The following is a 10,939-nucleotide window of genomic DNA, read 5'->3' on the forward strand; positions in this document are numbered from 1 at the left end:
CTTGTGGGAAGATTCGGATCTTTCTTTGCCCACCCCAGATCTTCTGGTCAAGAGGGCGACTTCTGAGATGTGACTTCTTAAAAAGTCGCATCTTTAAGGTTCAGGCGTCCTGAGATCCTTCACTTTAGGAACTGGGGGACCCACCGACCGCACTTGTTAAGAGGTCAGGCCCACATCTTCAGAGACCCTCCGGAGGCTTAATATTCTTCCGTTCCCAACTCCGAGCCATTCATCCGGAAGGTTCCCTCGCGTGGGTTAAGCCGAATTTCTCGCACACCAACTACGAGCCTAACCCGAGACTCAAAGACGGTGCGAGGCCAGCGCTAACTAACCCGAGACGGCGGCACAAGTCGCTCAGCTTGCTTTTAAGGGCAAGCGCGACCGCCTCTTTCGAGCCTCAACCATAAGGGCTAGAAACGTGGCTTTTAAAAAAAGAGCAATCAAACGCTCACTTGCACTAGCAGCGTAAATTGGGGGGGGAGCGACGCTGGGGAGGGGGGGTGGAGGAGAAAGCTGATGTTGTGTATCCCGTCGGAGCCTAAGAGAACCAGACAGCTGTTCCTCCCCTCGAACACTTGGTGAGGGGTAGCCGAAGAGAGCGAAGCCGCTGAAGTGATGATTCCTTCTGGAACTCTTAAAAAGTCCCTCCGCTTTTTTCCAACTTCAAGCAGATCCTATCCGCTCGAAGGATCCTATCCGCCGCGCCCTTTTGAAAGGTGTCTTAAGATTCAGGAGCCTGGATAGCTCTGCAGACTAAAAGCACTGTAATTTAACACCAGCTGTCTGCAATTCAAGTAAGTTCGAATCTCGCCAAGGCTCAAGGTTGACTCAGCCTTCCATCCTTTCTAAGGGAGGTAAATTGAGGACCCAGTTTGTGGGGCCAATAAGCTGACTTTGTATAAAATATACAAAAGGATGAAGGCTATTGCTTAACGCATTGTAAGCCGCCCTGAGTCTCCGGAGAAGGGCGGCATATAAATAAATAAATAAATAAATAAATAAATAAATAAATAAATAAATAAATAAATAAATAAATAAATAAATAAATAAATAAATAAATAAATAAAAAGATCCAGGAACAAAACGGGAGGGGGAAAGAGCCTTTGCTCTTCTCTCCCCCGCCCCAGATGTTGGTGTTGTGGCCGGTGCCTCCTCTCCAGGAGGGCTCGTGGTGTTGTTCCCCAGGGTGAAAGCGAGAGAGACGGGAAAACAGCTGCTCGATCCGGATGGCCGGCCTTTGGCCAACTTTTGTTAAAGCTACAAAAAAGCGCGAGTCCTCCCAAGTATCCTTCCCCCCCCCTTTTTTTAAAAGGAAAAATTACAAGGAGGGTAGGCGGTATTCAGGCCTTACTTTGCCTACTGCGAAAGCCTCTCTCTCCCCCCCCCCGTCCTTCCTTTCTCTCTCCCTCCCTCTCCCAATAATCCGTCTCTAGTATTGTTGAAAGAGAAAACCAGGTGCCACGCCGCGCTTTAGAGAGTCTCGCCTATTGAAGGAGTTTTGAAGCAGCAGAAGCTCCCAATCGCGGGGAGGGGGCTGAATTCCCGAAAAACGAGGCAGTCTCTCCATTTCTCCCTCCCCTCCCCACCCGCTAGGTGGAACGTGGACCATTTCTTCACACCTCCCCTTCCCCACATACACAAACCTATTCCAAGTTTCTAGTTCTCTCTGTTTCCTCCTTTCTCTGATTTTTTTTTCTCCACATCCTTTGATAATGGCAAATTTCCCTATTTCAGGTTGAGAAAGGAAAAGAAGAATAATTAAAAAAAAACAAAACAAAACACCTCAGGCGCGTTATTATGATTTTTTTTTTAAAAAAGGGAAATAAATATCAAAACGACGCACACAAAGAAACTCAAGAAAGAAAGGGGGGAGAAGGAGCGAAGGGGCCAGTGACACTTTAGTCCTGCGTTTTGTGGAAAGGGGGACTTCCCCGCCCCAGTGAAAACCCCCACCTCGCTCGAGAAAGTTGTCGGGCGTGTGTTTGTGTTTGTTTACTGTTTGCTTGTTTGTTCGCTAGCCTGACTGGATCCGTTCGTCTTTTGGCAAAAGCAGGTGGTCGGGTCTATAGAAAGGCAAGACTTTGGGTGCCAGCCTTCAACGGCGTTTAATTCGTATTTACGCCTCCAGGACCTAATTAAAGGAGCTGCTCTCGGCCGAAGCGCTCTCCAAAAGCGAGGAGGCGGGCCGGCCGGTCCTTAAATTGAGACTGGGTTTTCCCGCCGACTTTTTTTTTTTTACTTCCCCCCCCCTCCCCTTGTTGCAAAAGATCTGATGGAAAAGCGCGCTGTCCCAACTGAAACGAGGAGCGAGAACTCAACTCCCGAACCCCTCGTTCCTCTCCTCTCCTCTCCTCTCCTTTTTCTCACTTTTGGTTCAAATAAATACAGCTCCGCTCGCCTCTCCTGGGAGGCTTTTATTTTATTTTATTTTATTTTATTTTTATTTTTCGCTGCGCGATTTGCTTGGCGCCCAACTTGCGAATAGCACTTTCCGTCTTTAATTTGCCACATGCAAAACGACTCTTCGGCGTTTGCAAGTCGCTCTCCACCCCCCCCCCATCCCCATCCCCAACCCACACACCTCCCCTTCCCCCCCCACCCCTTCTTCCCTTTGGAAAGACTCTCGCAGAAGAAATCCAGGGTGTGCCTTAAATTGGAAAGGAGGGAGGGTGGGGGAGTTCCTTTATTCTGCTCACCCCTCCCATCCGTCCAGACCTGGGCTGAACGTTTGGCTGAGAAAAGAAACCCTCGCCCCGCTTTCTGCCTCCCTCTCGCTTCCCGCCTGCCTGCACGGTGGCCAAAATCCCGTCTCACTCGGCTTGAAGTGACTTCATGTGATGTCAGCTTGAAATGCCAGAGACGTTCGGGAAGATGCTTGCTATCCAGGTCTGACCGGGCGGCTACACTGCGGGGCTCGGATGCGTCGGGCAAAGGTAACTCACCCCCAGGCCGAGCTCATATATACCCACACGCGCCCCTTCTCCACCTCCTCTTCCCCTCCACCCCTTCTCGGGGGTCACGCCACCACTCTTAAGCGAAAGAGGTCGCGGGGGTGGTGGGCAGCCTTGCCTCCCTATCTATTGCAACAACCCCCCCCCTCTCCCAGCCAATATCCCAGGCCGGGCCGTCTCGGCTTCCCCGCACCTAAAGGCTTGCGGGAGTTTGCCGGCGACTTTTTTTTCCCCCTGGCGCGCGTTCTGCTGAATGAATGAGCAGCGGTCTGGTCCTCCCTGCGCGCAGCCGGGTTCATTTGAATGTAAATGGGAGGAGGGGATGCGGAGAGGGGGGAGAGAGAGAGAGAGAGAGAGAGAAACGAGCGAGGGAGAGAAAGAAAGGAAGAAAGAAAAGAGGCGCTTATTAAAATGGATGTTGTCTTCAAGACTGAGCTGAGGACCGAGTCGAATTGAGCTTGACTTCTCAGCTTTCTTCTTTTTCTTCTTCTTCTTCTTCCTTCTTTTGCTCTGTCCTTTTTTATGGGCGACCTCCGGCTGCGGATCCCCACCTTTGCCGTCCTTCCCCTTCCTTCCCGCTCTCCACGTAGAGATGGCCTCGTCGGCTTCGCTGGAGACGGTCATGCCTTCCGCCTGCATCCGGACCGGAGCCGCCAACCCGGCCAAGAGCCTGGCCTTCTCCATCGAGCGGATCATGGCCAAGGGCTCGGAGCCCCATCACAAACCCGCCGCCGCCGCCGCCGCCGCCGCCTTCGAGGCCAGGCCCAGCGAATCTCCCGCCAAGAAGCTGCTAAGCCTCTGCTCGCCTCTGCCCGGCGTCATCCCGGTCCAGCCGCTGCCGGCCTACGAGATGCCCTCCAAGGCGCTGCTCAACTACTCGGAGCTCTGGAAAGGCAGTTTGCGGCACTGCGGGGCCGCGGCGCTGGGAGGCTCGACGGGCGCCTTCTGCAAGAGCAACTGCGGCGCTTGCTGCAAAGGGGAGCTCCCGCCTCCGCCGCCCCTGGGCCAAGCCTCCTTGCCGGGGGCCGGCCGGGTGATCAAACCCCAAGTCATCCACCAGACTCTGGCCCTGCCGGCCAACGGATCTAGCCTCTACTACTTCAACTGCCTGGACTCTTCCGCCTACCACCCGTCGGAGATCCTACAGGGCCAACTCTTCGCCTCCGGCCTTCTGCATTCTCCGAGCCCGGCCGCCGCCGCCGCCGCGGCTGCTGCAGCCGCCCTATCCGCCCATCAGAAACTCTTCCTGCTGGAAAATGCCAAGTTGGCCGCTTTGGCCCCGCCGGAGAAGTTCCCCAACCCCCAGTACCCCCATAAAGAGCGCCTCCCGGGCCAGCTAGACCAGGTGATGAAGGAGAACTCCAGCCTGGCCGTCGAGAGGCCCAGCGGGAAAGCCCACCACGCCAAGCTGGGCGGGGGGTCAGGCGCAGGAAGCGGCGGAGGCGGCACCTCGGCCGACGGGAAGCCCAAAAACTTCACCTGCGAAGTGTGCGGCAAGGTACGGGGCGCTTTCCCCGGCTTTCCCGGGAAGACAGGGCCATCCTTAGGCTTCTTCCCCATCACTCCTAGGTGACCCACAATGTAGCTCCCTAATTATTACGCGGTTGTGCTGAGGACTGAATTGGGGGTGCGTGGGTGGGTCTCCGCGCTCGCCTCCTGTATTGATCTACCAAGCCATCCTGTGCAAAACGGGGTTTCGAACTCCCGCACACGCAAGCAAAGCAGGCTGCTCGTCCTGGCCCCCTTGCAATCTTCGGCGGGCCAGATAACTCATAGCTTAAGTCGCCTAAGACTGGCACCCAACAACTCCGCAACAACACGCGGTGGTTCCGTTTTGCAAAGGGTGAAAGAGGCGGCCCCGAGGTTAATGGGAAGAGAGAGCATGGTCCGGGGGGGGGGCATTAAAACGAAACAGCAGACCCAGCCTTTTTTAGCCCCCTTCGGGCTGGCCGGCCGGTTTAGAAAGGCTAAACGTGGCGAGAGCTCCGTGCTTCGGCCTAAAAAAAGTTCCCTGCCTTGTCTTTCTTTGTAGGTGTTCAACGCCCATTATAACCTAACCCGGCACATGCCTGTTCACACCGGAGCCAGGCCCTTCGTGTGCAAAGTTTGTGGGAAAGGTTTCCGCCAGGCCAGCACGCTCTGTAGGCATAAAATCATCCACACGCAGGTACGCTGGGTCTTAAAAAGAGATGCCCGCCCGATCGGTGTGTATTTCTCTTTCCTTTAATTAAAAAAAAAAAAAAAAAAAGCAAAGGGATGGGAAACTGAGTTTAAGCGCCACGCTTTTTTGGAGATGGTCTCTCCGAAGGCAAAAAAAAAAAAAAAACACGCCACGAGTGATTTTAAAGAGCAGCCGCTAACTGTCCTTTCCACCAACAGGAAAAGCCCCACAAGTGTAATCAATGTGGGAAAGCCTTCAACAGGAGTTCCACGCTAAACACTCACATTAGGATCCACGCCGGCTACAAACCCTTCGTCTGTGAATTTTGTGGCAAAGGATTTCATCAAAAAGGTATTTGGATCAGGCCCTCGTTCTGGACCTCTGTGCGTGCGTCTATCTGTTCGTTTAAATCGCAGAAGAGCTCCCGGGAAGGGTGGGAAAGAAAAAAAACATTAAGAATCCTTAAGATTCTGGTTTTTTTCCGAAAGGAAAGCCGCTTTATATATTTTTTCTTTAAAAAAAAAAAAAAACAAATTCGTTTTTTGGAGAACGCCAAAGTTGCAAACTGGAGATCTGCGTGTGTTACGTGGGGAGAATAGAAGAAGGTTGGGGGGAAAAAAAGAATTTCCCACCGATTTTTTTTAAGCGTCTGATCAAAATTTCGGCTTTCAAGTGGAGACGAAGGTCCTTAATATAGAACGCTGCGAACGTTCGGGATAGAATCTTGGGGTCTCCGGCGTTCCAAAATGTAGCGGCGGAATTGAGCGGACTTTGAGGTTACCAGAAGGTGACACCCCCCCCTCCCCTCGAACGTCCCGGGGATGGGAGGAAGGAGGGGAGCTGCCACGAAAGACTAGTTCAGTCCTGTCACTTGTCATTAAAACTGGGAAAATAAATTGAGTCCTCTTTAGGGCACGATCCCGCCAGGATGAAAGCACTCCGAAAGATTAATAACTCCTTTGAATGTCAGTGGGAAAGTAAAAGCCCAGGTTTCCGCGCACTAGAGTTAAAGCAAGGAAAGGAGAAAGTGCCGGAATCTGGAGTGAAATCGTGTTCTTTGCCTGAAATTAAATCGGCAAAGAGAGCCTTTTTTTTTTTTTTCCCTCGAAGGGCGCTGCGGGAAAGAAGGTCGCCAGAGTCTTTGGGTACTTTTTGTTTTTCTTTCGAGGTTCCCAAACTCTCTTAAACGAGAAGAGTTTTGGGGGGAAAATAAAACTTCCCAAAGAGCACAGGACGGTTTCTCCCTGACTTTGCTAGGAATTCTTCTGCCTTTCAGCCACACAATTTTGTTAAGTTTGAGGTGTCGCGTCCCGGTCCTCCCTTTTCTCCCCCCCCCCACCACTCTCTCTCCCCCCCCCCCCCCGGCCGATCCCCATCCAGGTTCTCCCATTTGCTCCGGGTCAGGACGCTGACCCGGCCTCTAATTTTTTAATTCGTTAGTGGCATCGCGGCGTGGCCTTGACAAAGATGGAGTTTGACAACTTCTTGACTGTCCCTTGCAGGACACTTTCTAATGAAGCCCCTGCAAAAGAGGCCGTAGCCTACAAGGCCGGGGAAACCTGCCCAAGAAAGCGGGGCGGGTGGGAGTGGGTGGGTGGGTGGAAGCTACTGCTGCTGCTGCCGCCGGCATCAGACGCCGGGCCCCGCAGCAGGTCCCTTCCGTCAACAGAGCCACGGACATTTCTGAGATAACTTGGGGGAGGAGGGGGGGTTGAACTTGGCTCGTTTGAACTTGGGCTTTTGCTGGTTCGCTTTGTAGTGCGGCGGAGTTCCTTGGTTTCAGGGTCTTGCGCTAAGACCCAGCCAACTCAAGAACCAAATCAAACATCTTCCTCTTAGGAATTGCCCGCCTTTGCAATCTTCGACTCTCCTTTGCTGACCCTCCCTTCTCCCTCTCTCCCTTTCCTCACCCACTCTCTCCATCTCTCCCTTTCTCCCTCTTTCTCTTTCCCTCTCTTTCTCCCTCTCCCTCTCCCTCTCTTTCTCCCTCTCCCTCTCCCTCTCTCTTTCTCCTTCTCTCTCTCCCTTTCTCCCTCTCTCTTTCCCCCTCTCTCTTTCCCTCTCTTTCCCCCTCTCTCTTTCCCTCTCTTTCTCTCTCTCTCTCCCTTTCTCCCTCTCTTTCCCTCTCTTTCTCCCTCGCCTTCTCTCTCTTTCTCCCTCTCTCTCTTTCCCTCTCTCTCTCTTTCTCCCTTCCTCTCTCTTTCTCCCTCTCTCTATTTCCCTCTCTCCCTCTCCCTCTTTCTCCCTCCCCCTCTCTCTCTTTCTCCCTCACCCTCTCTCCCTCTCTCTCTCTTTCTCCCTCACCCTCTCTCCCTCTTTGCTTCCCCCGGCAGGGAACTACAAAAACCACAAGCTGACCCACAGCGGCGAGAAGCAGTACAAGTGCAGCGTCTGCAGCAAAGCCTTCCACCAGATCTATAACCTAACCTTCCACATGCACACGCACAACGACAAGAAGCCATTCACGTGCCTCACCTGCGGCAAAGGCTTCTGCCGGAACTTTGATTTAAAGAAACACGTGCGGAAGCTGCACGACCCGGCCGCCGCCGCCGCCGCTGCGGCCGCCGCCGCTGCCGCCGTGCCTTCCTCCAAAGAGCTCTCCAGGACCGGACCAAGTTAAAAGTGCCCGAGCGCAGCACCCGCGCACGGCAAAGGCCGACGGAGCGGAGGTCTTGTTCCTCCACCCAAGACTTGGAGCGACCGTAAAGGCCAGAAACAAAGCCCGAGAGAAGGACCGGGGTTTTTGGTACGCGTGTCAAAATTAAAAAAAAAAAAAAAAAAGGATGCAAACATAAATGCAGACATATATGTATATATGTAAGTATATACATATCCTTGCGAGAGGGAAGGAAGGGGGAAAAAAAAACAATTTAATACTCTGTTGCTGCTACGGATTCCAGGAGTGTTTCCAGGATTGTAAAGACAAAATACACCGGCCGATCAAATATGTATATAGAGGACTGTAAATTTAAATTTTAATGTCCACTCGATTAATTAAGGAATATATCATCTTCCAGGCAATAAAAATCGCTTAATGTGAGTCGTATTTCCAGGTCCCCTCCTAGAGTTACGGTTTATTTTTTTTAAAGAAGAAATAATACAATTTATTATTTATTAGTAATTGGTCCAATTTATTAGTAGCAATGGTGGTAAGTAGTGGACGCCAGAGTTGAACCCTTAGCGACGTAGATTCTCTTCTGTTAGTTGTAATAGCAGAAGAATCCGAAGCCTACCGCTCCCCACCCCCACCCCCAAGGCCTAGAAAAGAAAAATCTTCCCTTTTGTGTGTACGGGCCTTTCTCCTCCCCGCATCCCCTCCCTTTTCAGTAGAAGTTGTTGTCCCAAGAAGTGCCTCAGCTGAACAGGAGTGGAGTTTCCGAAGCGGTTCGCGTGTAAAGCCAGAGCGATTCGGAGCAAAAGGTTAAAAAGAGGAGCGACCGGCCCAGGCCGGCCCAGGGTGGGTTTCCCAGCAGAGGGTGGGACTAGGAGAAGCTTCCTCGCTCCCCATCTCCATCGGGGTCTTTGGAGGAGGAGGGGGGCGCTTCTTCCAGCCCTTGCTCCAATGATCCCCCACCCCCACACTTCCCGGCTGTTCTATTGTGAATGGGCAGCTTTCGGATCGCATCTTAAAAGAAGCCGAATTAAGGGGGGGGGGATTGGTGAACCGAGAGGGAGAGAGGCTGGCGAGAAATGAGGAACGAAAGGACCGCTTTGCTCTCGCCTCTCAAAAGCTCCTGGTTGGGCCGGGCCTCTCTCCTTGCCTCGGGCAGCACCAGCGCGTAGTAGCCAGGGCAGGGCAGGGCTGGGGGTGCGGGTATCCTAACGGCGGCCAGCCCACACACTCCCCCTTCTTCTCCGCCCCCCACCCCCCGCTAGCGATTCCGATAAACCAACCTTTTGGCATGGGGAGGCACGTTGGGGGGGGGAGAGAGAGAGAGAGAGAAGGAAGGAAGGAAGGAAGAGAGAGAGAGAAGGAAGAAAGAAAGAAAGAAAGAAAGAGAGAGAGAGAGAAGGAAGGAAGAGAGAGAGGAAGAAAGAAAGAGAGAAAGAGAAAGGAGGAAGAATGAAGGAAGGAAGAAAGAGAGAGAGAGAAAGAAGGAAGGAAGAGAGAGAGAAGGAAGGAAGAAAGAAAGAAAAAGAAAGAAAGAAAAATGAAAGAAAGAGAGATAAATTTCGCAGTCCCTCCAGCCTTGTCTTATTCCCTTTCTTAGCGTGAATGGCCCGATTGAATCACACATTTATTTGTTCCAGTGACAGAGGAAGTCAAACATTCTGGCTTCCAGCAGATCACCGACGGCAACCTGCGAAGGCAAAATTGGGGCTCTCCTTCCTTCCCTCCCTCCCTCCCTCCCCCCCTCTCCTCCCCCCCCCCCGGCGTCTGCCACCAACACCCACCACTACTTCCTTCCTGGGTGAGTGGGTAGGTGGGTGGGTTGCGGGGAGGACTGTGTTTTTGTTTTTATTTTTCTCGTCGCCGGGTTAGAAAAGAAACAGCTTCTCAGCTCGTATGGCATCTTTCCATCCATGGTTGGGGAGGGAAGAGACCCGGAGTGTGGTGGGGGGGGGAGAGAGGGAGAGGGAGAGAGAGAGAGAGAGAGGGAGGGAGGGAGGAGGAAGCAATGGGAGACGATTATTCTTTAAAGTGGATATTCATCTCGAAATTAGAAGTTATATAATATGCCACCTTCTGGTCTCCCTCAATTAACAACTTCTTTTGTTCCCCCCCCTCTTCCCCAAAAAGCGATTTCCCCGAATGTGGTGATGGTTGTTATCATCATCATCATCATCATCATCATCATCATCCTCCTCGCTTGCCGTCCTTCTTCTAATCCCCCGGACGCCAAGGAAACGATCTCATGCTTGCTTTCCGAGTAATGACCCAAATTAAGAGGGGAAACACAGACCCTCCAAACCTATTACATTAATCATGTAATCATCCGCAGCAGGCTCCAGAAATGTTCATTATTAAGATAAATAAATAAATAAATAAATCAAGGGGTTGGATTAAGGGAAGAAGGATGATGCTTGGCCGCTTTCTGGTCCTCCTAATGCGCCGATGTTTATTCCGCCCACAAGATCAGGCAGCGGCGCCCACGCAGTTCCCGTCGCTCCTGCCCAGAGGCCAAGGAAAGAGGGAATGAATAAACCGGACACCTTGGTGTCTGGGGACAACATCCTCGGGACTCTTCGGCTTCCCTCGGCTTTAATGGAGTGGTTCAATGCCGAGAAGCGAACCAACCGAGGCCGTTTTCGCTCCGGCTCCTTCCTTCGGCGGCTCTGTGTAAAGTCACAACATTTTAAGTTTCTGCAAGTCTCTTCAGCTGCCCGGCCTCTGGGTGCAAAACTAGCCAGACAGACCAAGTTAGCACAACTGAAAAAGGAACGCGGAGGACGGACAAAGCCCCAAAGAAAATCACATCCAACCCTAGTTTAAAAAAAAAAAAAAAAGTTTGATTAGAGAGAAAGGAAAACCCACCGATTTTGAACGAAAATGCTCACCCGGGTCATAATGTGGAAGTATCTCTGCCTATCTTCATCTCCCTCTCCTCCTTCCTTTTCCAGGCCTTTGATTTATGTTCTCGATTTCGAGATAATAATAATAATAAAGAAAAAGCACCACCAGGCAAAGCCTCACGTCCTGCAACATTGTTTTCTCCTCCTGCTCTTACTTAACTATTGCTCTTTTACAACGGCTTGGAGTTCCCACCAATACCTCCTTTCCGCCATGAAATCTTCCCAGCGGCCTCTTCCTGCCTTCATTTCTCACTCATTTCTCATGTAGTTGTGGTTGTTTTGTTGTTAGTTGCGAAATTGTGTCCGCGACCCC

At 52.0% G+C, this 10,939-nt stretch overlaps 1 protein-coding gene across 1 annotated transcript; it reads left to right on the forward strand.

Annotated features, from left to right (window-relative positions):
• The first annotated feature begins 2,677 nt into the window (after window positions 1-2,677).
• On the forward strand, window positions 2,678-8,158 carry FEZF2 (FEZ family zinc finger 2). The gene is made up of 5 exons (XM_034408798.3): window positions 2,678-2,933; window positions 3,542-4,449; window positions 4,984-5,118; window positions 5,331-5,463; window positions 7,446-8,158. Exons 2-5 carry the CDS (start codon window positions 3,544-3,546, stop codon window positions 7,730-7,732), a joined length of 1,461 nt encoding a protein of 486 aa, XP_034264689.2. The 5' UTR covers window positions 2,678-2,933; window positions 3,542-3,543; the 3' UTR covers window positions 7,733-8,158.
• Window positions 8,159-10,939: the final 2,781 nt, after the last annotated feature.

The sequence above is a fragment of the Pantherophis guttatus genome, chromosome 2 (genome assembly GCF_059756535.1).
Source record: "Pantherophis guttatus breed Tessera chromosome 2, ASM5975653v1, whole genome shotgun sequence".
In the NCBI taxonomy this organism is placed as follows: domain Eukaryota; kingdom Metazoa; phylum Chordata; class Lepidosauria; order Squamata; family Colubridae; genus Pantherophis; species Pantherophis guttatus.